The sequence below is a fragment of the Thamnophis sirtalis genome, unplaced genomic scaffold, assembly GCF_051295495.1.
Source record: "Thamnophis sirtalis isolate CommonGarterSnake01/CBP01778 unplaced genomic scaffold, rThaSir2_p1.2 scaffold_1, whole genome shotgun sequence".
NCBI classification, from domain to species: Eukaryota; Metazoa; Chordata; class Lepidosauria; order Squamata; family Natricidae; genus Thamnophis; species Thamnophis sirtalis.
Window position 1 is genome coordinate 84,731,543 of NW_028261381.1, and position 26,302 is coordinate 84,757,844.

Sequence of the window (26,302 nt, forward strand, 5' to 3'; positions counted from 1 at the left end):
AACTCTATGAATGCTAAGGGATTCTTTCCTTTCCCTTAATGAATCTACAGAATTGATACAGGAACTCTGTGTGCTTTTGTATAGGTTTAAAAGTTCCCCGAATGATGCACTAATATTGGTAAACTGTACTTAGAAGGAAGAGACAACAAATGAGGAGATACTTAAAGCAAAGAGGGACTAAAGGAAATGTAACATTCGAAATGCTCTTATGAAAAAGCATAAGCAAAAGCAAACTGGATATCCATTAAGTGCATAGATTGTTTTTATGATAGATAGCTGGATTACCCAGGTTAAATAAACAAAGAGACTATTGTGTTTTTATTCAATAAAATTTTATTGTCTGAATTATAAATATTTTCCATTTTTCCCCTATGTACAATTGCAAAATACTTTAACATATTCTACCATCACCTGCCATTCAGAATCAATCTATAAATCACATGAAAATGCCGTTATGAAATAAAAGTATCTGTTCTCAGCCCTCAAGCGGACGCTCACACACTCACACAAAAATGAAACAAAGGAGGGAAACTGCAGGTGTCATTGCAAAACTTTCGCTACACAGTAGCAAGAAGAGTAATGAGAAGATCTCCTCTCCCACTCAAAAATCTATGTTGGCAAGCTTTTCAGGATGTTCGTTATAGACCAGTGCTGGCCAGAACATTTCTGGAGAACTAGTTGGAATCCAAATTCATTGTCGTTGTTTTCCTGCAATTCCAGGCAACGTTTGGATTTTCTGTTCTGGATTGGGCCTCCCTTATAAAAGTGGAGAAAGAGAAAATACAGAGTCAATATTGATGTTAAAAAATCAGTTTTCAACTCATGATAGTTCTAGTTACTTAATCAAAGAGATTCCAAGCTTTTGTTTACGTAAGCAATTTGGGGAGCATTTGAAAGTTGGATGGACCCTATTCTCCCCTCCGCACCTTGAGTCCTCTAGATGTTCTCCATCTCATTTATAGTCTTCCAATGAATCCTTTTCATTTTACTGATTGTTTTTCTCTTTCTGCCTTTTTTGAAACACATGAATTAAACTGCCACTATTTTTAACTGCCACTTTTTTAAAATACATGAACTAAACTGCCACTATTCAAAGAACAGATATAGGTCTATGTTGGATATTGTTAAAAAAGACAATGTTGGTGGCTGGCATTGAGTTAGCAATGTGTAATTTTTCTGGTACTTATTTTAAAAGACCAACGTCTAAAAATAATTCATTTAAAACATTACACACTAGTGGAAAACTTTTATGGAAACAACATTTCAATGAGAAAGACTATGATTAAACAATATTTGAATACCAATATTCTGTTCTGTTCTGACCTAGGCTTCCCCAGCAACACAAAGCCGAGTCCTTGTCCTGATAAACCCCTTTTATTTAATTTACAGTGAATTCCTCTCCCACAGTCTTTCAAGATAGTTCACAATTACCAACCTTTATCAGGCTTGGAGAGTGGCCAGACTGATATCTTTCAGATGGCGCAATATTTGGCAAGAATTCAGGAATGAACTAATTGTCTCCTACAAACATCCCTCCCCTTTTGTTCCTCTTTTATTCCCCATGGGAGAGACCATCCACCTGTAGACTTCTCAAGTCAATCCCTGTTCCTTAGCTGTTCCCTGTTTGGCAACTTTGTGCATGTGCACACTGGGAGCAGGCTCCAGCTGTTCATCTGCCTCACTGATGTCTGACTCCAAAGGCAGCTGATAACTATCAGACGGCTCTGGCCCCATCTCTGCCTCCAATGCAGAGCACTCATCAGAGCCTTCCCCAGACTCCAGGATTGGCCCATGTTTCTCCCCAACGTCCTCACTGTCTGAATCTGCTTTGCTGGCTGCTGGCGGGCCACAACACAAGCTACCCACAAGAGTGCAAGCAACAAGCAAGGCAAAGCTGTTCTTCCTTTCCCTTCATACCATACTTTACATCAGTGCTCAATTTGGATTGCTATGTTGAAACACCAACACAAAGATACAAGTAGAGTTCCACTTTTACTTCCTGCCCCTAATGATCTATGGAGCAGGATTGCATCACAGTTTTTCTGGGCTTGTTCCTGGGAGGGTTTGGGAAAGGAGAAGCTCCCAAGCAGTGGACAGAACTTCCCAAGTCTTCTTTCTCCAAATGTCACACATGTGGAATACGGAGGAGCGAAGCAGTGGAAATCAAGTTGTACAACACAGATCTACCTCTCAAAAGACTGCTAAATTATTGAACATAAGGATAAGGATGTTAGATCGGGCAAGTTTTTTAAAAAGACATATCTGATTCAACCAGACCAGCTACCTAGTCTTACCTGCCCAAGAAAAATGGTCAGTGATAGAAAGGGAAAGGCATTTTTGTAGCAATCTAAAGAGGCCAATAGAAGCGGGCCAAATCTCAGCCTTTGATCACATCATCAACCCCATCATCAGTGAAGCACATGGAAACTAGGTCAGGAGAAGAGGGAAAGCACTATTTTAAAACTGGAGCAGCTAAAGAAATTTTGAGCTGCTTTTAGTATGGGCTACAAATGAAACAAAGAAAGCATCATGATGCCATGTCATATAAAAAGAGTTGGTGGGAGTTTGTATCATAGCTAGAGGGAGTATGGATAACTTGTGAAACAAAGGAAAAAGTAAGTTGTTTATCAGGAAAAAGTAAGTTATTGATCTTACCCTAAATTGTTAGCTAAACTGAATATTTTGCTATTATTTTAAGTTAGATATATTAAGATTATTAATAATAATAATAATGTTCTTTCCTCCATTTTCAAAAAAAGAGAAAAGTACACTCTCTCTCCCTTCTATTAAATAGAGGTCAGATTCTCAAGGTTGAGTCTGAAGTATTATTCACTATTAGACAAAAGCTGCTGTATAGATAAAAAGATAAAGGGAGATAAAAAAGATAAATTTGCATTAATGTTGGATACTTTAAAAAATGATGGCATGCAATTGTGCATAGTATATATTTCTATATTTGACTGTGTCAAAAAAACAACTTGTGGAATATCTTAACTTCATATTTTTGTTTGCAGCATTATCCATAACTTTTCTGTTTTATATTTATTACCACCAAATTGTTTCAATAGCTATCTCATATTCATACCCAAATTGTTGCACTAGCTATCTCACACCCACAGATCTGAAGAAGAGATGTACTATCAAATATAAATTACAAACTGCATTTTGGTTGATTATTTTGGTGGGTGTGGGTGATGAAAGCAACTATGAAATTATCTCACTGGATACTTGTATAGACTCAAATAATTCTTTTTTTTTCAGCTTGCCTTACTGAAGAACTTAGGTTAAATTTATACCACAATCAAGAAATCAAGTGAAAAGCTGTAATTATCAGATTCAACCTTCTGTACTATTTCAAGATATTATAAGAATCGTATCTCTTTATTATACAACTAAGGAGTTGTCACCACATATCCACAAGAAGCCTATTGTGCATAGCATAGAAATATATTAAATAGATCCTCAATTTAGTTTAACAATTTTCTAGATGGTTCTGTATCGAAGAAAGATGGCAAGTTTGCAAGTTAGCCTCATCCTCCCATTCTACCAGATATTTAACAACTGGAGATGAATTCTGTAGAACTCAGTTCTTCCAGATGCCTTTGCAATATACCAATAATTTGAAGTACCCGATGTACATTCAAACATCTTGCAATTAAAACATCACACATGGAATGCCTGTACTGCAGGAAAAGTGCAGAAGTGGGTAAAGAAATGTAAGAAAGGTGGCAACAACAAGAAGCAGTTAAAATTATATTTTTCTTTTACCAATGGGATATTCAGACATCTGAAGAGATGCTCTCAGTCAGAGGAAAATATGGAAGATAGACTCAAGATTTAGAAATATCTTGACAGGGGTGAGCATTGGGCTCTATCCAACAAGGTGCAGTGTAGTGGTGACAAATGTAAGCTCCTGCATTTAGGCAGGAAAAATCAAATGTGTAGGTATAGGATAGACCCGTGATGATGAATCTATGGCACATGTGCCACAGGTGGCACGTGGAGTCCTCTGTGCAGGCACGTGAGCCGTTGCCCAGTGCAGCTCCACAGTACATAAGTGCGTGCCTCCTGCTGGTCAGATGATTTTCTGGTCTGCTGCCCACCCGTGACTTGTGCGCACATGCGTGGGGGGCGGATGTGGGGTGGGGTGAAAAACAGGACTTCTGGAAGTTCAGAAATGGGTGTGTTTCCAGTCTCTAGAGGGCCTCCAGAGCCTGGGGGAGCTGTTTTTACCCTCCCAGAAGCTCAAGAAAAGCTTCCAGAGCCTGGGGAGGGTGAAAACTCCCATGCAGAGGAGTCACACATGCATGCACAGAGGGGGTGGTCACGGACCCATGTGTGTGGGGGGGTTCGCAGGCGCAGGCAGGCGGGGCACATTGCATTGTGAGTGTGGGGCATGGGCGTGCTATTGCACGCGCACACAATTTCGGCATGCGAGGACAAAAACGTTTGCCATCACTGGAATAGGCAGACCCTAGCTCAACAGAAGCCCTGGTAGACCACCACTGAAGTATGAATCAGCAGTGTGCTGTAGCTGCCAAAAAAGCCAGTACAGTCCTAGATTGCATTAACATTGATAGATTGTTCATGCAATAGATTGTTCATGCCTAGATTGAGAGCATAGCATCAAGATCACAGGAAGTGATCGTACCCTTCTACAGTGTACTAGTGAGCCTACCCTTGGAATACTGTGTCCAGTTCTGGTCACCACAATAGAAAAAAAGATGCTGGGGCTCCAGAAAGAGTGCAGAGAAGAGCAATAAAGGTGATAAGATGATAACTTGTACAACGAAGAGAACTGGGTGTGTTTAGCTTAATTAAGACAAGACTTAGGGATGACATGATAGCCGTCTTCCAAAACCTGAAGGGCTATCACAGAGAATAGGGGGGTGATTTATTTTCCATAACATCTGAGGGCAAGCTAAGAAGCAATGGGTGGAAGCTTGTCAGAAGGACTTCCAACTAAAAACTAAAGATGAATTTCCTGACAGTTTGAACAATCAATTGAATAGCTTGTCTTCTGGAGTTGCAGATACGCTGGAGGCTTTCAAGAACAGATTGCACAACCATTTGTCCAGGATGGTATAAGGATGCTAACCCTAATTCTTGATCAGGGGATTGGACTGGAAGATTTCTAAGGTTCCTTCCAGCCCTGTGATTCTATGATTCTTTATTGGGCCATATAATCAAAAGGCTGAACTGGTCTGAAGTACTGGTTATTTTTCTAAGCTTTTGTAATGCTTGCATAGATTTTCATTCCTAATATATCATTATCACCATGGTCTAGTAAGAAAGTGATCTGTAGTGAAAAAGATTTGCTTGTTTGCTAAGAACAGAAACCTTCTCAAAATACTGAAGAACCAATACAATAAGCTATAAGTTTAATGGGCCTTAGCTTAATAGATTTCGAATGCAACAGTTTATACACTCTATACTTCTCAGCATCTTAAAATTGGTATTTAATATGTGCATAAAATGCACCCTATAAATATGTGTAAATCCAATGATTCCATAGGCATTCTGCTTTACTCAACCTCCCTTCCTCCATTAGTCCTTTAAGTCAAGAATTTGCTATAGATACAATTTTATTTATTAGTTAAATGAACGTATATGGCAACCCAATTCACACATGGTTATTCTGGGTGGCTTACAACTTTAAAATTCCATAATGTATAAGCCCAGAGCATTCTCTTCACACCTCCCCTATGCACAGCATATAATTTCCATATAATGTTCTCTGGGAGCCTCTGTGCAATGTTATGTCTTGGCACTGCAGTTCGGGGTAAACTTTCTTTACCTATTTTCTTTTCTTTTTGAGATGGAAAAGTGTGCTGTAGAATGGAAATATTTTTTCTTGAGCCCCCATGTTTCCCTATCTACGTTGCACTCACATCATGGGCTTCACCCTGGACCACTTCTGCATCTCTTGTTTCTAGGCAACTGGCCACAGGCTGCCCTGCCCTCTTCCTCTTCAGCTTAGCCAGCCCGTCATCCTAAATCTTTTCTAGCAGTGGAACTGTCGGATACATCATTTCTGTCCACTAAATTTGCTTCCTTCAAATTTGCTTCCTTCTTCATGTGCAGAATAAAAGGAAGGCTAGACTAATATCATACTCTCCATCTCAATTTTGCCATATTATATACATAAAAGGGATAAGGCTGGATATAGATAATGTAGACAGCTGCTATTGTGTCCTCTGCCCTTTTTTATCAGTTTTGCATGCTTTCTGTGTTCTGGATTTGCCATTTTAATATTTTGATGTTTATCAATGGTTAATAAATAAATATCAACTTTTCTTTCTCTCTCCTCTTTCTCTCTCTTCTTTCTTTCTTTCTTTCTTTCTTCGTCTTTCTTTCTTTTCTTTCCTTCTTTCTTTTCTTCCTTTTTCTTTTCCTCCTTCCTTCCTTTTTCCTTTGTTCCTTCCTTCCTTTTCTTCCTTCCCTTTTTCCTAATTGAACTGAATGGTGGGTGTGCTGCAACCTGGATACAGGAATTGACTGGAAATGCACTCGATGACAAACTAAACTGGAAATTATCCATAGTAAATTTTCCTACAGGAACTGGACTTGCCTTGTTTCTGAATCATAGCATGCCTGTAGAAGAGGCAGCCTGCAGGAATGCAGGCAGGTGAGCAGTCCAGGCCTGCTGGTGGGCATTGGGAGCTCTCCTTTCAACCTCATCCTGCTATGTCTCAGAGAAAGAGAAAGAATTTAACAGCTGGCTCGCTGCAACCAGGCCAAGTCAAATAAGTAATACCCTCACGTCTTTCAACCACTTCTCCATAATTAGTCTATAAGACAACAATGTGGATAGTTGTACACCACAGTAAGACAGAAGCTTTTACTTGGCTTTCTTAAAATCTCTCATCATCATCTCTTCCTGCTCAGAGCACTGAGCATATGTGCACATGGGTATGTCTATTGGCATGTTGATGATTTAAATGCTTTTATGTTTTTAGTTGTTTTGAATATTTCCTGCAATATTACGCAGTATGTGATTTCTTTACTAATTTTTCAAAATGGGATATATGATTAAAAATAATGATTGGATAAGTTGTTTATCGCCTAGGTATCTCTCTGTGTTCTCCGCCACCCCTCTTTCCACCCCTAAATGTTGCCATGGCCTGAAACTGCCTGAAAATATTGAGCTTCTTCTGCCATGACCTGAATTCTCAACAGAGACTGCACTCTGAGCTGAAACATTAGACACAAAGCTTTTTCTTGAAGCACGAATTGTCAAACAGATGCTTGTGAACATCTGGCTTCCAAATCAGTCGTATCCATTAAAGCCTAAAAACACTTTGTACAGCATGAATTCTTAGGTGACATAAACACGCTACGAAGCATCTATCTTCTCAAGTTTTGGACATGGAAAGAGATAAGAGATGACTTCAGCAAGAATGTTTTAGTAAAGTATGATGCCAATCAAAGTCTAATGTTAGATTATTTAGATTTTAGAAATTTCCATAAAATATGTCAAAAACCGTGAAACCAGAAATAACAAAACTAGCTAACATAACTTTGTTTATGCCACATTAATTGTTCACAGTGATTTCCCTGAAATATCCCACATAACTTAAAAAGAAACTTTGCTGATATTGTTTCAATTTGAAACTTTTTTTGCAATCAGTTCTAGCAAGGGCAATTCAAATATAATCTCAGCATGTAAAGAGGCAGTGAACAAAGGAAATAATGTAGGAATAACTTCAGAAACCAAAATGTGATTAACAAATATTTGGCATTTACCTGAATGCTTGGAGGGGAAGCAGCAAATGCCATATGTTACAATTGACCAGCCTTTCCCAATCTGATGACTACAAGATGCACTGGGATTGCATCTCCAAAGAGAAAACCCATTGAAAACAAACCTTATCCCTTCATTTTTGGTTTTAAACTTCATATTTCTATTATCTAACTCTTAAACTAGAAAGAGATGAACAATATTTCAGCTTGATTGGCTGTTTCTAAGGAACAGTCATGAACCACAGGAGAAAATGGTGAAACATGTTGAATTGTGGACTCCTTTGCTGTTCTTTGAGCCTGGTTGTTTGCTTGAAAATATTTCATTACCTAAGTAACATCATTGGTGCTAGCAAGTATGAGGTTTCCTCTCTGTTTATATACTGTTTCCCAGTTAAAACTATAAGATTTTCTGTGTGTTATGAGATTGATGATGTTATCTAGTTAGGTAATGACAAACAATCAAGGCAAACAAACAATGAAGCTCAGAGAGAACCAAGTCCAAATGTGAGTTACATATATTTGCTTCTATTGTTATTTAAATTTATTCAGGATTGACAAGTCATTTACCTTGTCGATTTGCATGTCTGAAAGTACAGTCCTCCCCATCTCCTTTACAGCCTAAGATACTAGGGAGGATCTCTTCTAAGCCTCTTGCAGCACCTATTTATTCAGCTGCAAGCTATCCTGTCTCTTATCTGACCATTCTGGTGGCAATATCTCTTTGTTCAATGTCAAGATCTTTCCCACATATCATCACACTGTGCACAAAGAACAAATATAATTCAACACTTATGTACATGCTTTTCATTAGCAGCTACTTTGGCTGTAATGGGGCACTTAAGCACTTTAATAATAGTAGGGCTGCTAAGCCCTGGAAAGTAAAACGCAGCCAGCCTTTAGAAATTGTACTTGTTACTAAGAAAGTTACTTTTTAAGAGCTGACATATAATAGTTAATATCTTTGTGCTGCACCTAAGCATGCACTTTAACTGCTATATTTTATCATGCTATTTAAAGAGAAAAAACAGCAAAACATATCACACACTGCTCATATCACAACCTTAATAGTGCATTCACAGAACTTGAGACTGGCTTATATACAAAATAAGCTCTAACAGCCTGAGCAAAAATCTATGACCACTTAATGACAATACATTTATTTGTTTTGATATTTTAAAATGGATTCTGAACAAGAGCATTTAAAGACTGCACATACACCCCAAACGCCAAGCTAGCTAAACTAACACTGTGTTACTAAGTCTTGCTTTTACACAATAAGAAAAGCAATAGCAACCTTTGGTAACAAAGCACTTCAACACACACACCTTTTGACTTTGCAAAGGCACTGACATGGCTGCTTTGCAACTTACTGGAATGTACATCATGATTGTTAAAGTAGCCATGTCATTTGCTTACTTAGCAGCTTCAGAAGGTACAGAAAATGAGAAGTAATGATGCAGCTGCTTTTTGTGTTCAAAAATGGGTCTTTTGAGTGTTCCTGCATGTTGCTCCTTTCAAAAGGTTTGTATAGCGCTAGAGCCCATATATCTTTGTATGATCAGAATCAAGTATAACACACATTGGGATTGAGTTATCCAGGGATGGACTTATTGCACGTATATATAGCAATACTTTTTAAAGGTACCCATATATCCCATATACATTCATTTATCAGCCCATCCACATCTAATCTGATCCTCGAATTTTTAAACAAAATACCATGAAAAATTAGCGCCAACTTGGTCCAGTGGTTAAGTCTCCAGACTAGAAAGCAGAAGACTTTGAGTTCTGGTTTTGCCTTAGGCATAAAAGGCAGCTGGGTAATATTGGGCCAGTCACTCTCTTTCAGCCCAAATCACCCCACAGGATTGTTGCTGGGGAGATAATAGGAGGAGGAAAGTGTTGGATATGTTTAACATCTTAAGCTGTTTGTAAGAATTAGAAAGGTGGAATATAAATAAATAAAAAACTTATCACAAAATATTGGTAGATTGGTGGCTGCCACCAACTTTTCTGAAGCTTAACTTCTGTTTTCCTCTCAACCTTCCACTTTCACATTATTCTGACCAATCTAATCCCAAAGCCCGAGAGGTATGACTGGTCCCACTTACTGTTCTGGCAAGATGGAGGAAGCTTGAGTAAAAACAGCCCAGGCACAAATCACAGAACAGCCAATTGGATCAATCAGGACTCACAAAACCAGAATTGGTCACAATAATCAAGATTTATTTCAGTATACTTTGTCCAAGTCTTAAGACAAAGGCCATCATTTTTCACGAGGTTAGATCTCAGAAGACTTGAGGCTCAGTTGGTTTGTGGCTGAAATATTTTGTATTATTCTAACTTTTTCCTACTTTTTATCCTACATTCCATTTTCATATCTACACCATTTTCGTACATACAGAGATGTATAGGACAAAAATACACAATGTTTTTCCTTAATTCACATATTTTTCTATGCATTTTTTCTCTAATGCATGCATTTTGACTATTATCCCTATTACTTACAATTTGATGCTTTGTGGTTTCCCTAATGTGGGTACATTAACTGCATGTTATTTTGCTAAACAGAGCAGCACACTGCAAAGTTCTGAGAAGTGTAAACAGGGATGGATACCTATGTTCTTTGAGTGAATTGCTTTCTGGAAGCGCAAATTAGATTACTTATTAATTCTTAAAAACTCAAATAAAACAAAATCATGACCAGTTTGGAAAATAGAAGGTGAAATCCAACATTGATAAGTTTCATATTAACACCAGCCAAAATCTTAATTGTGCTGGAAAAATCAGCTGTAATGCAGAGTATATTGTCAGAAATAACACAAAAGCGAACAAACAAATGAATGAATGAAAAAAATAATAATCTGTGGATGGAATCCAATGTCATCCCGATGGGCAGCCATTTCTCCTCCTCTTCTCTGCTATTCTCTAACCTAGAATCATTACTGGAGGGTTGGAATATAGAAGAGGAACATCCTCTTCTTCAGAGAGATATATTTCTTTTATTAGACTGAACAAAAGCACAGTGTACACATTTCCTTCTTAGCCTTCAATTACTCTCATCTGTTTCTTTGCAGCTTGGCTCATGCAAGCCCATTTTGCATCCCATTGAATCTCCGGAAGCAACAATATTTTAATTACCCTGCATATTAGCAAAACAATCCTTTCTGAATAGCGTGACTTCAATTATTCCGTTGCCTTTTAATTTATCACCAGGACACAAAGGAAGGAGCTTCATTTTCTCTTCAGGTCTTTTGTCTGGGAATATTAGGAAGATGGAGAGCTTCCAGACATTTCTTTTGATCTGTAGTGATACTTCACATAATCCACTACATTGTAATAACATGTAGTGTCATCAAAAGGAAAGTGTCATGGCCAGTGTGTTCAAATCAGATTTCTACCCTCTTTCCCACCTCCTGTGGTGCCAATTTTCCTTCATTTGAGAGTATTCTCTCTTGTTAGGCCTCCTGGTAATCTAAAATGATACAAAACAAAGGTTTATTGATCATCTACAATTTAGTTTGCCATCTTCCTTCATCACTGGCCTATTTCCATCTATTGCATTGTAGTGTCTTCCACGCAGCACAGAAATGTCTGAAGAATCTGCTTCATCAGGCTAAGCTTCCCCTGGATTAGATCCTTCTTTGTCCAGATTTGTAAATTACACGAGGAAGTTGGAGGCAGTCAGGGAAGCCTGGAGATACAGAGGTTAAACTTCCTGATTTTCTTCTTTGACACCTTTGGAATGCTGGACATAGATAGCTGATCCCATGCAATAAAACGAGTCTAGAAGCATAGTCTCACATTCCATGTCATCCAAGATAGGTTCCCATTTGTCTAGACTAAGAGTCACTTTTGAGGATTTGTTAAAAATAAATAAAACCACTATTTGTTATACTGAGCTTTATGACTGAAAGCAGCCTTCCACCAGCAGTTATAAAAAACCCAAGAATCCTTTTCCTTAGATTTCTTTTATCCATGTTGAATTTTTTTAGGGGGGGTGAAGGGAGAGAAGAGGAAGAAGAGGAAAAAATACCTGAGTAAATTGCCAATAAAGCTTCATCCTTTTGGCTTTGGCATAACTACATTCAATAAGTCTTGGCCTACTGTTCACATCGACCAGGCATCTGTTGTCATCATCGTCAATTGTAGGACTAAGAACACCCACATGGATCTGTTGGTTGCCAGTATAGTAGACATTCTGAAAGAAGAAAGCAGAAGATAGATCAGGTAGACCTTCCACCAGAAACTGATGATAAAAGATAATAGGAGGTATCAGGGAATTGACACATCTGGACAGTTTCATCCCTCCTTCATAGTTTTTTATAGAATAGATAAGAATTCTTTATTGGCCAAGTGTGATTGGAGCCACAAGGAACTTGTCTTTGGTGCATAAGCTCTCAGCTTATATCTAAAAGATATAAGTCATGATCATAATCATCATAAATACATTCATCATGAACCATAAGATACAACACTTAGTGATAGTTATAGGATACTAAATAAGCAATCAAAATCATACTAGGAAACTAAATAAAACAATATAAATCATAAAGGTACAAGCAACAAGGTTATAGTCATAAGTAGCAAAGGAGATTTTGTACCCTATCTGTTCAGTTTTAAATTGGCATGAAAACTGTAGCCCATTATCAAGTTTTTTCTACTAGTAGTGAAACAAGGGTGGTTCTTGGTACTCTCTGAACTTGCTTGTTTTCTTGCAGATATTTCATGACCCAAACAGCAATGAAACAGTTTTTCTTCATATGCATATGTTTACAAGCAACTTTTCTGAAGATAATACATTTATAATATTGTTTTGTCTAATACAGGCTTAGTTGTACACCATATGATTGGAGAACTGCATTATTAATTTCATAAAGATATGAATACTGAAGCTACAATTGGATTTGACTTGAAAACATCATTTTTTTCAGCAGGAAATGGGGTAATACTTACAATCCATTTTGAGTCCTTTTTTCTGAGGCACCATGAAAGAGCTGCCTCTTTTTCAAAGCAGGCAGATCTTTTATGTGTTACTTATATTGTTCTTATTGTAGAGAATAAAGCAGTGATTGTAAATGGTAGACAGTCTGGAAGGTTCATTTATAGAAGTGTCATTTTGATTAGAGTAACATAATTTGAACATTACACTACCCTGAACCTCATTTTGATTAGAGTAACATAATTTGAACATTACACTACCCTGAACCTCCAAGAAGAAAGGAGCACAATTGAATTTCAGGAATTTGACACAAGACAAATTCTGACACCAGAACCAAAAGTTAATCATATAAAACAGGTTCTCTAATAATCCATGAAAAGGCAAACACAAAATTGAGTATAACACAATGTCAAATCAAAAAGTAAGAAAATGTCTGAAGGACCTACTGAGGGATACATTTGTAGAAAATTTTGAAAACCATTAACCCATTTATCCTAGTGAGTTATCTGTAAATTGTCAGTCTGTAATATTTTGATAAGTGGGAGGAAAAAATTAAGTATGAAGCAAAAATGAAAAACCTGTTATATTTTTCTTTCCCTAATTCTTCTCTGAGTAGATTGAGAAACTTCCAGCACCTGAAGAGTCTATCCCTTTTGACAACTGAGCCTTGCAGAGCTCACTTAGAACTTTATTCCTCTCTCTACCTGATGCCACTCTTCTCCATTAGGAGTTGCTGTTCAATATTTTGCTTACTCTTCAGTATTATGTCTCTTCCATTCTGTTAGAAAACCTTAACTGTATTCCAAATTCTGAAATTGGGAGAAGTAGTCCCAAACCTTTCCAATAATTTAATTTTTAGTTTTGTCTAAACTAGTCCCTTAGATTTTGAAGCCATGATGTTCTTCTTTTTTGCACAGTCTAGTCTTTTCTAAAGGAAGAGGAGGAAAAAAATATTGTAGCTTTCATTATATTTTGATCCAAATCTTGAGCTTTCAACAGAGGTGGTCCTATAATGACACTTATTTCTTTTTTCCATTGGAAAACATTTGCAGAGATTTAATATCTAGATCTCTCCATTCTGATTAGATATAAGCTAGAAAAGTGTACTATGTCCACTTGTACTGTAAGTTCAATTATGATATAGCCCATTTTGTTAGTGGAACAAATTCTTAGATATAACCAACTATCTTTATATTTAACATACCACATCCAATTCCACTCATATAAATGTGGCAAACTAAATCAAGATAACTGGGTACAATGAATGGTTTTGACATTAAGCAGCAAAGATGAAAATTGTTTAGTTTTAAATCCTCTCTACCTTGCATGTAATCTTTTATGCTGTTTGATAATTTTGCTGATGTAAAAGACAACCTCTTCAAATTCATCATGACATTTTATTTCAAGTCTTCTCTACTGCTTGACATATCATCAATCAAATGCCATTCAATCAGATATCATATACTGCTCCTTGACTCAGTTTCCAACTTTAGATTGCAACAGATGGAATTCCCGGCACAATCTTCTCAGCATGACTGCTGATAAGCAAATTATCACACTTATGTCAAACTCATTCAATCATACAGTATTCTAGAGGATGTAGAGAAGCAGCCAAGCTGGGTGGTAGTAAGAAGGTGATTGCATGATATTAATCTGCTTCCATCATCAGATCTTAAACACGGAACCATGTTAATCTTTATACTCCACACTGACTATGTTTTTGAAACATTTGAGGAAAATGTCACTTGGCAAGATTTGATTTTTTTAAAATCTATTTATTATAATTATAGTTTAGGTGACTGAAAGCTGGTTTACACATTTAATAATAACTATGTTTCTTTTCAAAATTCAACATAATAAGAATTACAAGGATAAAAAGCCCATATAACAGATGAATCCTGCAAATGGGGATGAATATGCATTACTTGTGATTTTAAGTAAAAAATAAGAAATATAGTAGGTGGACATCTCTCGAAATTGAATAATCGGAAGATAAATTATATGAAACAGATATGTAACTAAAAGGCTATTCAAAATTCATTAAAAGCAGAACAAACAAACGAAGGAATGAAAAAAAAGCTAAAAAGGATGTTTTGCACCCATGAAACCTTGATTACAAATATCTTTGTGGTCCTTCTCTGAAAAGTAAACTGCTCACATTTGCTACAGGAGGTGCAGTATGGTTGTTAAACCTCATCAAAGCAGAAACTTTGCTGCCTTCCCATTACTTCCTGGCCAGGCATTTTCACCAACATCTGCACTGAATGAAAGGCTAGTGGAAATGTTGCACCTTCAAGTGAGGCATCAAGACAGTATTCCTTGCTCTTCTGCATTGGGGCATTGCCTCAAAGTTGGTACACCCCCACCTAGTCATAGATATAGACATGGACCAGCCTACAGGAACAATGTTGTAGTATATTTTAAGATAAGTTAATGAAATGAATATTGATTGGTTATATAAGATAACCAACCTATACTTTTCCTTAAAAAAGGAAATAAAATATAATAGTATGTTAAAATGGAGAATATCATAATTCTCTGTAGCCTATTCTTTTCATTACAAAGGAAGAATAAGCAGGTAAATCTCTAGCTAGGCTTTCAGGTTATAAATGACTGGATCAAGATTTGTTAATATGATGAAATGATCTGTCTCTTCAATCAATTATGTCTGACTTACCTCACTGTATATACATATAATAATTTGACAGTAATGACAATGGACTTACCCTAAGTAGCTCTCCTCATCATTGGAACATATTAAATACAAGTCTTTTGGTCTTTCATATTAAATAATACTAGAATCAATTATATCTGCTTATGCTATATCTTCATACTACAGATTTTATTTGTTTATATATTAGATTTCAAAGGTGTGTAAGGCCTTCCTTAAATGCTACATGTGTTACCCTTGGAACACAATGACAAAGTTGTTGGAGCAAGAGTCTGGGTAGACTCTGAGTCACGTCCTCTAAGAATTAACATGCATTGTTTTTAATTAAAGATTAAATGCATACTTTGAATTTGTTCATTTGTTATGTATCTAACATGTTCTGCTTTTTCAGTGTTTTGAACTTTAACATTTTTTTCTCAGCCTTAGGCAGCAAGTTTTATAACAAGGAACTGTGGAAGTTGTCAGCCAACCTTTGATCTAAAACATTTCTTTTTTCACATTCTTATCTTGATTCAGAACACCTTGAAATATTCAGCTGAAGGGCCTCAAATTTACTTTGAAGTCTGGCTGAACTCTCTTCGGTGAAGACCAGTGTTTCTCAACCTCTGAAACATTTAGATGTGGGGATTCAAATGCCAGAATTACCAGCATGACCGGGAAATACTAGCAGATGGAGCCTAAAACCACATGCTGATATTGGAAACACTGATATAGACAATCACACCAAAATTAGCTGTACTTGGCATCCAACTGTACAGAACATTGATTGCTGGATGTTGCTAATTAACATTAGGCTACATTAATTATAATAATACTTCCCTATTATACAGCACTACCATATCTGGTCTGTAATTTTTTTTTGTTGCCTCTAGTAACTGATAGCTATTACCAATAGTTCCACCAAGCAGTCCAATTTCACAAGCTTTAACCATTTTATCACTCCTATCAGCTTCTTCTTATATTCATGTCTCCATCTGGCAGCCATACTTCCTGAACTATTTGTACATTTTTAATCACATTATCTTAAGATCTATAATTCTGCCTGAGGAAATAGCATCTTCTTAAACAAAACACTCTGGCTTTATTAATGTTAATGATAAAGTTTCAAAGATTTGACATGAAGTTAATTAGACATGTTGAAAACTCATTGTCACTGATAAAGATGGTGATTCTTCATCATTGGAGGAAGAATGCTGACATCACTACAAATGATTCACTGAGGTTTGATCTGTCATGTAGAAAGAAAGTAAAGTATCTACCTTAACACAAGACAATTAGATATGTGGCCATTAGATATGTATATACAAGGGGTATATACTAATTTCCAATCAAAAAGCTGTGTCTTATTATGTCAACCTTGCCAAATGAAACCCATGTTGGAACATAATCTAGCTACGCATTTGGAATGAATGAATTAAATGATATTTGGAGTAGTGTTCAACTACTTTGCCTAGTGTGATGCTGTAAAACCAAAGTTTGGACTGCTATATTTTTGAACAATTTTACGTTAATAAAATTTCTGATAAAGAATTAGTACAAGACATTTTTATGTTTTATTTATTTTCATGTTAAGGAACTTCAAAGTAGTGTGAAAGTTTAGGTCATATGTAACTTACCTGACAAAGATCAGAAGCAGTAGTGAAATTATTATTTTTTACTATTGGTTCTGTGGCTTGGGCGTGGCAGGGGAAGGATACTGCAAAATCTCCATTCCCACCCTACTCTGGGGCCAGATAGAGGTGGCATTTGCCAGTTCTCCGAACTACTGAAAATTTCTGCTACTGGTTCTCCGAACTACTCAAAATTTCTGCTACCAGTTCTCCAGAACCTGTCAGAAGCTGCTGGATTTCACCCCTAATCAGACGGTATCAAGAGTCTGACAGAACTCCTGATTTCCTTTTTCTTCATTTTTAAATGTTCATGGAAAACTGAAAATTATTTCTACCCAGATTTAAGTCTCATTATGTTCAATCAGTTTATGTTTAGGAAATGTCTTTCCTTGAGTACAGACCCCCAGAATCTGAAACCCTTTCCTGTCTTTGAAATGCTCCAAAATGGAGTCAGAAAAATCCTGGAAGCGGCATACTTAATTTCTCATTAAAAAAATAAAAAAATTATTCTTTCTCTTCTGGTTGTCCAGTTCAGTTTATGTCCTGCACACAGTTTTTGCTAAAGTGATTTCTTTGCCCTTTGGATTTCTCCAACTAATTGGCTGGATTACCCTGAATTTATTCCTGAGTAATTAAAAATTGAGCTCTTAAGGTTCCTTTGCTTTCTTCTCTTTGTTGAATCAATTTTTCAAAATTATTCTCATTGATCCATTTTCTAATGAAAGAGTATACCATGAGCTGCAAAAACAAGAGCAAACATAATCCATTTTCTTCCATTTCTTTAGTCCTTCAAAGCAGGGGTGCACAATCTGAACTGAATGTTAAAGGTAGGAGAGAGTCTGTTTAAGGGTGATTTTCAGAAGTTTTAAGAGATGGGGAAGAACCTGCAGTTGATCTCCAAGCTCTACTTCCTGTATCTTTAATTTAACCGATTATGTTGGAATTTTAAGAGGAGTGTATATTGCTAATTTGTTCTAAAATGGATTTTGTTAGGATTGGGCATTTCTTCAGATCTGAGAGTAAAAAGGTCCATGGAGCACACAAGGATGTGAACAAAGCACCTGTGTGCAGATCCTTACGACACTGTTCCATTTCCCCATGATTATGAAATTCCATCTGCAGTTGCCAAGGGATTCTGAGGAAAGTAGCAGAATAATACTATTGGAAGGTACCTTGGGAGTTCTCTAGTCCAACCCCCTGCCCATGACAGGAGATCTTATACCCATGATGGTGAACCTATGGCACATGGAGCCATTTGTTAGGGCACATGAGACATTACCCTGTCAGCTCCAGCGCGCACAAGTGTGGTTGCCAGTTGACTTTGGCCTTCATTTTTGACTGTTTTTTGCCCTCTGGAGGCTTTCTGAAGCCTCCAGAGGGCAAAAAACGGCATTATGGGCAAACCGGAAGTCAGTTCTCAAACTTCTAGGATGCCCGTAGGGCTATTTTTCACCCTCTAGAAGCTTTAGAGACGCCTCCTAAAGGCCTCCAAGGGGGGGGGGAGCAGGAGAGGTTGTTTTTCCCCTCCCCAGGCTCCTAGAAAGCCTTTGGAACTTGGTGAGGATGAAAAATGGGTCAATCGCGCACCAAAAGCGGGGGGAGGATGGGGGTTGTGTGCACATACGTGGGGATTGCGCACGCATGCACACACGGGGGCATGCCCATACATGACCTCCCTGCACTCCCCCGCTTTTGGCACGCGATGGGAAAAAGGTTAGCCATCACTGTCCTATACTGTTCTGTCCAGTCTCTTCTTGAAAACCTCCAGTGATGGAGCACCCACTATTTCTGTAGGCAAGTCATTCCACTGTTTAATTGTTGTCACTGTCAGGAAATTTCTCTTTAGTTCTAGGCTGGATCTTGCTGGATCATGCTGCTGTGTAATTTGAAGCACCTATTTGCTTTGAACCTGAAGCAAACCTCTTTGCCTAACTGTAATAGTGATTTGATGAACAGAGTAAAACAAAATTAAAACCAATTCCTTTTCTTCAGCTTAGAACTACTGGCTTTCTTTGCTGCTGCAATCTCACCCCTCCAGTCACAAGCAGAAGCACTAACAAGATAAAGCTATTTCTATAGCTGTAATACACCAATGAGCCTGTGGCTTTCCAAGGATTATAAACCTTTTGCTATCAATACAATACAGCATAAGCAGACTTTGAGCATTTACATTTCTTTTCTTTTCTTTTTTTAAGAAAAACAGATTTATTTTTAACATTTTAAAAGAAATCCTTGTCTTTCACATACATTATGGAATCACACCCTACATTTTCTCTAGGCTTCAGTCTTCTCCTTCCATATCTGATTAAATCAGACTACGTAGAAATGTGTAGATTTCCTGAACCAAAGAATAATACAATACAGTAATATAGAGGTTGTGTGGGTGCGTGGAATTTATTCTGAGTTTTAAATGACTATCTCATTTGGGTTATTTTGAATTAACATTTTAATAATATTTTAAAGTACTAATTTTTAATTTAAAGTATTAATTTTAAAATGTCATTCCTTTGAAGCAATATTTTTGATGAATCCAAGCCAGTATTTAAGTTAGAATATATTACAGTGATATAACATTTAATTATTTTAAATGTTAAAAATAGGCATGAAGGCAAGCCCGCTAACCTGGCATTCCATGACAGATGTGATCACAGCCACTTCATCTATTTCTGCAATTTATATCTATGCCATCTTCATAACATAAAGTAATTGTAACAAGATATATGGCATTTTCATTAGGTTATTTCAAGTGAGATGTTTGTATGTGTTTATGTGTAGCAGTGGTGGGATTCAAATAATTTAACAACCGGTTCTCTCTCCTAATGACCAGGTGGGTAGGCGGGGCTTAGTGGTCATGTGACTATGTGGGTGTGGCCAACTCAACATAACTCAGGTTGGTGGGCACTTTGCCTTAGCTGTTACAATGTAATAAGGGTTAACCGGAGAGGCAGTTTCTATAAGCAGGGCAGTAAAGATTAAGCTAGAAACAACACCAGAATGTTTCCTTCCTGCCTGCCTTCCTTACAGGATTAGCCCTGTAAAGTGGAAAAAAACCAGTTCTCTGAACCTCTTAGAAAGTTAAGAACCAGTTCTCCCGAATAGGTGCGAACTGGCTGAATCCCATCACTGTTGTATAGGTATTGTCGTAAGTGAGCATCTTTCAGGCAGCACCCTGGAGAAATAAATTGCAGCATATAAATTAAACTAATTACAGTATATAAATTAAACTAATTCTTGAGACTTCATATCTGGTATTTAAATTAAAATGAAGACAAGTATTTTTAGCCCTAAATTTTGAGACAAAATCCAAAGAAATACATTTGGATATGGGCTCCCCCCCCCCCATCTAAGGCCATAAGCAAAACGTGTATATGTGTTTCTTATATTCTGCCTGTCATCACATAGAAAAAGGCTCTCGGAAATCATTCCAATAAAATGTGGCCTTCCTGTTGCTTTCTGCTGGCATAACATATGAAAAGAGTTGATTAATAATACAGATCATGCATTTTTCCTTGTGCATTTTATGTCTGTTTGGTTAGGATACTGAAGAAACTGAAATATATATTTGAAAATAGAGAGATCCATTTCCAAATCATATTAGGAGTGATTTGTTCATTTATTATATTGTACAAAGGGTTTTTTACTTGCTTTTATGTTCATTAGTGGAATTTTACTAATAAACTAATAATTAATGTTCCCAGGTTTCTAGCAGGCTACTTAGTTCTAGGAGACTAATTTAGACAAATAATTGAAATCTTACCATTCTGTTTTTCAGCATTCTCATGCCTCTACTCTTTATAGGAACTGCAATGTTATTGTTGCAAGATTTTAAGAAGCAAAATATGTTAATTCCTGCTATGTGATTCCTGTTAGTACACGGTTATGATGTCCAAGTCTAGTGGTCATATCACATCAGAAGTGACCAATAGGAGCTCTGTTTTCAATTAAAAAAATATTTTCTATTTCTGAAGACATCAGAAGATGTATTTTATGGCATGGTGATGACATCAGAATGAGTTGAAAGTTTCCAGGCCTTTTTGGTGGTGGAGTTGAAGGAGCTTACACATCGCAAATAGTAATTTATTTATTTATTTATTTATTTATTTATTTATTTATTTATTCATTCATTCATTCATTCATTCATTCATTCATTCATTCATTCATTCATTCATTCATTCATTTGCATGCTGCTTCAGTCACAGAGTAACTCTAGATAACTGACTACTATTAAAATTTATGGAACCTTAATCCAGTTGGTGATTTTGTATGTTTTGGGCTTCTTTTTTTTAATAAAAGGATTTTGGCACTGAAAATCAGCCAACTGAGAAAATTTAGTTGTCTGATTCTGATCCTTTGGGGTTGTAAAAATAAGCTTGGGTGAGGCTACATGCACTCGTGGATACCTATTGCTGTCACATATAAATGTCTTTAAAGACACAGGTTGAAGAATTCACAGTGACACTTACATGGGAATCTTTCATTTTGCATGGACAAATTATGCCTCAGTATAAAATGTATTTCCATATTCACTTCTACTGGTTTCAGCAAAGGCTGTCAACAATAATCAGAACAAGAGCAGAACAACATTCATGTTTCTTTTTTTTAAAAAGCATGAGAGTGAATATCAGAATAACATAACCGTTGAAAGGGACCTTGGAAGTCTTCCATTACAACTCCCTGCTCAAGCAGGAAAGCAGACAAATAATTGTCCAGTCTCTTAAAAACCTCTAGTGTTGGAACACTTCAACTTCTGGAGGTCTATCTTCTTGGAGCCCTATCAGGTGCATTATACTATAAACCCCACCCTCCTCTACCATTGGCTATGCTACCAGTACCTCCTCTACCATTGGCTATGCTAGCAAGTTATGACAGGAGATGATAGAAGTTAGCAATGAATGGATGGCCCCACATTACCCATCCATGAAGTAAGTGAAGGGAACCATATGACTCTTCATTTTGGTACTTTTAAACTACAGTAATATGCATATGGAGCTGAAGTTTGCATCACAATGTTACAAAGCAAATTTGATCATCTTTGTGTCTTCAAAGTTAGTCACAAATGCCTAAGGCTAACTATTAAAATGTTTTTAGATTTTAATTGTTTAAATTAAAAAACATGATTGTGTCTTGGCGTTAAATCTGCAATACACAATTATGCTTTGGAGAATGGCTACTAGACAGCAGGTCTGAATTTTCAAGAAATTTTATATGGTTACATTGGACAAAAGAGGGTTCTTTTTCATCACAATGTTAAGCAGATTACATGAAATTCAGAAAAGTCTTCCTGTGGTTTTTTTGTTCATGTCCTGAAAACTAATGGTTTTCATACCTCCCCCATGTAAGTAATACAGTTCCAAGGAATTACACTATATAGATGTGAACACTTCAAAAAACAATTCCAAAGGAGCAAATCAATCCTTTGCTACAAAAGTAGCCTAATAGAGTCTGTTGGATTTGAGCAGCTAATAAATTTAAATAAAATAAATAAATGAATGAAGAAAAATAAAGAAAGAAAGAGAGAGAAAGAAATGACAGAAAGAAAGAAAGAAAGAAAGATAGATAGATAGATAGATAGATAGATAGATCCCCCCCCCTCAGGTAAGTTCAGAAGTACAGCCAGTTTAGGAATGCTAATAGCTTCAAGGAGTTGGACTCCAGCAGCAACTTTTTTCAATCTCAAAAGATTGGGCTACTTTAATGAATACTAGAGGGCCATTGTGTGAAAGTCTTATCCAAAGCACTTATTCTAGGCAAGAGAACAAGAAAACTATACAATCTTTGAATTATGACAAAGCAACATAACTCTCCAGTTTAAATAAAATAAGAGAACATTCCTTCATGTACTTGTATATTCTCTTGATCCCCTGCCCAGTGCATTCAATTAAAAAAAAATCTTTTCAGCTTTATATGTAGGTGGAAAACTGCTTGAAAGTTCACAAGTAAAATTTGAAAAAAAACACAGGTTTAAAAATAATAAGTAAATAATAATTTACTGTAGTTTTTAAATATCTACTTAAAAGGCAAATCTCAATGGATTTCAATTGTTGTATTTAAAAAAATGTGTGTATATATGTGTCTACCTCAGGGACGTGCAGTCACTAGAGGCAAGGGAAGCGGAGCCTCACCAGTCTCCTCAGGAAAAAGAAAGAAATTTAAATATTTTTTTAAAAATAATTAAAGCCAAGATAGTTGCTACCAGATTCCAGGTCACAGTGGCTTGGTGTCTGCTTAGTATTAACCAAAGCAGGAGGCGAGAGAACTCGGGGCCTCCTTTCCATGAGAAATTTTTCGCCTTCTAAAAGTTAAGAAAGAGTTAAAAGGCAAAAAAGTCAGATGGAAAAGAGGCACTAATTTTCCCGCCTCCTGATCTGGAAGCAGCGAATCAGGTCTTCTTGAGCACGCTTACGTTGGGCGGGCTATTTCGGAGGGCGTGCTTCAGAGGAGAGATGAGTGGGGGAGAAGGAGGAGGTTCGCTCTTTGCTGCAGACCTGGGCGCTTGGTGGCTCCCGCGATGCAAAGTGCCCTGCCGCCCGCCCGCCCGCCTACTGCCCCGGCCTGCTTCTCCAGGCTCCGCTGCTGGAAGTCCCGGATCGCCTCTGGGAGAAGGCTGGATGAGAAACGGAGCGAAGCTTCTCCGCGGCCTCCCGGCGCTACGCAGAGGCTCTCGCAGGAGCGTGTGCCAGCGGCCGGTGGCCCGGAGCGGCCCTGGCTGCGAGACAAGGCAGCGCTTAAAGCAGCCGCTGCCGCCACCACCCCTCCTTCGCCCGGAATGCCCGGAATATATGCATTTGTAGTATACGAAGCATTTTAGTAATAATAATTTACTATACTTAAAATATAGCCCTAAACATTTTATTTGGAAACAAGTTGTATCAATTTTTTAGAAGCACCTCCTTTTTTTGTAAGTACACTTAGTACGGAAGTCAAGAGATCTGCAAATTCCATACCTTTGAATTTAATTTTCCAGCATTCAAATGCTTTTAATAAACACCATACAATTCTAATTCAAAGAAACAAAGATTTTATGTTTCAGTAAAAGATGGGAAGTGAAAGATAATATGTAAGCCAACATTCGAATATTTTTTCTGAAGACTTTCGAAAGCATTGTGAGATTCCTGTGCACTTAAATGCTTGATTTTCTAAAAATGACCTTTGTAGAAAGTATATAATGAGACTGTGAAAGCTCTTCTTTAAACCCCAGCTATTCAGTGTTTAGGAAAGCTTTTGTATACAAAAATCTATTTCATTCTCAGGAGAGCTGATATTTTTTTCCCTCCTCAGTTTCCACATAAAGCATTGTTAATTCATTCTCATGTCTAGAGACAGTGTTCAACTAAGGGGGCAGAAAAGCTTAGCCAGGTTCAGAATATTAGCACACTGTTGACCTGGATAGCTATGTAGATTTCATCTATGCATGCTTCCTTACATAGACATGAATGTCAACATGTCTATGTTGATATGTACAATGCCATCAATGTACAAGAGCATCAGCAGATTATGGTGAGTGTCCTCTCAGAAGATGACTTAGTGGTGTTTTTTATGACTCCCTTCTCCCAGCTGAAGGTTCAACAAAGGGAGAAGTTCTGAAGAGGATAAGAAGGACAATATGAAAATGAACAGGCTAACAACAAATAGTGCTCAGCTCAATCTGGAACTCTACAAACATTTCAGACCCTTTTCTAAGTTTCCTTCTGCATCATCATAGATAAGCAGTAGAGTAGATTTAATTAATAACACAGAATTAATTAATACTAGAATACAATTAATAATTAAAATTAATGAATAAGGAGCACTTCAGTCTGGAAAAAAATCAGTAAGGAAGAAAAGATTCACAACAGTCCAGGAGAGTCCATTTGATGAACTCACTATTAAAGCGGGAGGTTTCTAGCATTGTTTCCAAGATTCTTGCATTAAAGCACTTTATTGAAATCTGTGTGATTCTTTCATCTCTGATTGTGCACTCTATAACAGTGCTTGACACCTGTCTGCTGTGACACACCACTCTAGAGAGTTTCTTGATCATCAAGTCTGAAGGGAGATAAACATGCAGAAAGCTCTACAATAATGAAGCAAAAGAGAAATCCCTTGCTCTGTAGAAATAATGCTATTCATGCAGATGCAACCTGCTTTCTGCTTCTCTCTGCCAGAGAAAATCAGAAAGTGTGTGTACTTTGAATAAGCCAACCAAATTAAAATGTAAGGTTCCTACTGGCAATGGGTTTCTGGAATACACTTCTAGGCATCTAGCAATTTCATTGGCTTCCTATTGTTATCTCCCCTCTTAATTTAATTAATTATTTAATCCTGCCTTCATTATTTTTAAAAATAACTAAGGCAGTGGACATACCCAATACTCTTCCCTCTTCCTATTTTCCTCATAAGGGTAACCCTGTCAGGTGGACGGAGAGAGAGTGAGAAGAGGGGGGTTAAGAAATGTATCCCTGACTACCTGTGAAAGTTAAAAATATGAAATTGACCTCATTTGCGTCATGACATCTTTACCTTGCAGTAATACAAATGAGGTCATTTTCATGATTACATGAAATCATGCAATTCCATTTATGTAATTGTGTGTATATAAAATGACATCATTTGTATAATGAAGCCATTATTTAAATGACACGAATCACCACGGATCTTGTAAAATTGAAGTAAAATTAATATAAATATAACTTCCTTGCCCAGTTTATCCCAGATGCAGTGGATTGTCCATTTATTTTGATTTTCAGTTGGATTCATGCCTCTTTTCAACTTTATAATATGCTTTTCTGAGATAAGGCCAGTGGTGGGATTCAATTTTTTTTACTACCGGTTCTGTGGGTGTGGCTTGGTGGGTGTGGCATTGCTTGGTGGGCATGGCTTGATGGGTGTGGCAGGTGAAGGATACTGTAAAATCTCCATTCCCATGCCACTCCAAGGGAAGGTTACTGCAAAATCCCCATTTCCTCTGATCAGTTGGGACGCGGGAGGCAGAGAATAGATGGGGATGGGGCCAGTCAGAGGTGGTATTTACCAGTTCTCTGAAAATTTCCACTACCACTTCTCCAGAATTGGTCAGCATCTGGTGAATACCACCTCTGGATAAGGCGACTGACTATCAATGGTTGAAGAATCACAGAGTTTACATAATATGATGAGCTCTTTTTATATTTACCGCACCATACTTTTCTTTATTTATATGTCATCCGCTATAATCGTCATCATGGCTTTTTGTTAAATAACTATCACAACACAATTATAAGTTAGCTTAAGGTTTTCAATGAATTACCCACCAGGACCTCAAGGCTCACAAATGCATCTAAAATGGTTTAGATCCTTGTAGTGCATCTATTACATTAT

General features: G+C 37.1%; 1 protein-coding gene across 5 annotated transcripts in view; it reads right to left on the reverse strand.

The window, feature by feature from the left end:
• Positions 1–26,302, reverse strand: part of GALNT18 (polypeptide N-acetylgalactosaminyltransferase 18) — a 391,276-nt gene that overhangs the window by 47,871 nt on the left and 317,103 nt on the right. For 4 of the 5 annotated variants that reach the window (XM_087718044.1, XM_087718067.1, XM_087718037.1 and 1 more), the window contains 2 exons: positions 11,780–11,944; positions 311–756 (listed from right to left, as the gene is read on the reverse strand). The exons of the other annotated variant lie outside the window; for it this stretch is intronic. In XM_087718044.1, the coding sequence (XP_087574170.1) occupies positions 610–756; positions 11,780–11,944 (312 nt within the window). In that variant the 3' untranslated portion in view covers positions 311–609. Of the gene's footprint in view, positions 1–310; positions 757–11,779; positions 11,945–26,302 lie in introns of those variants that run through there. 5 annotated transcript variants of the gene reach the window in all.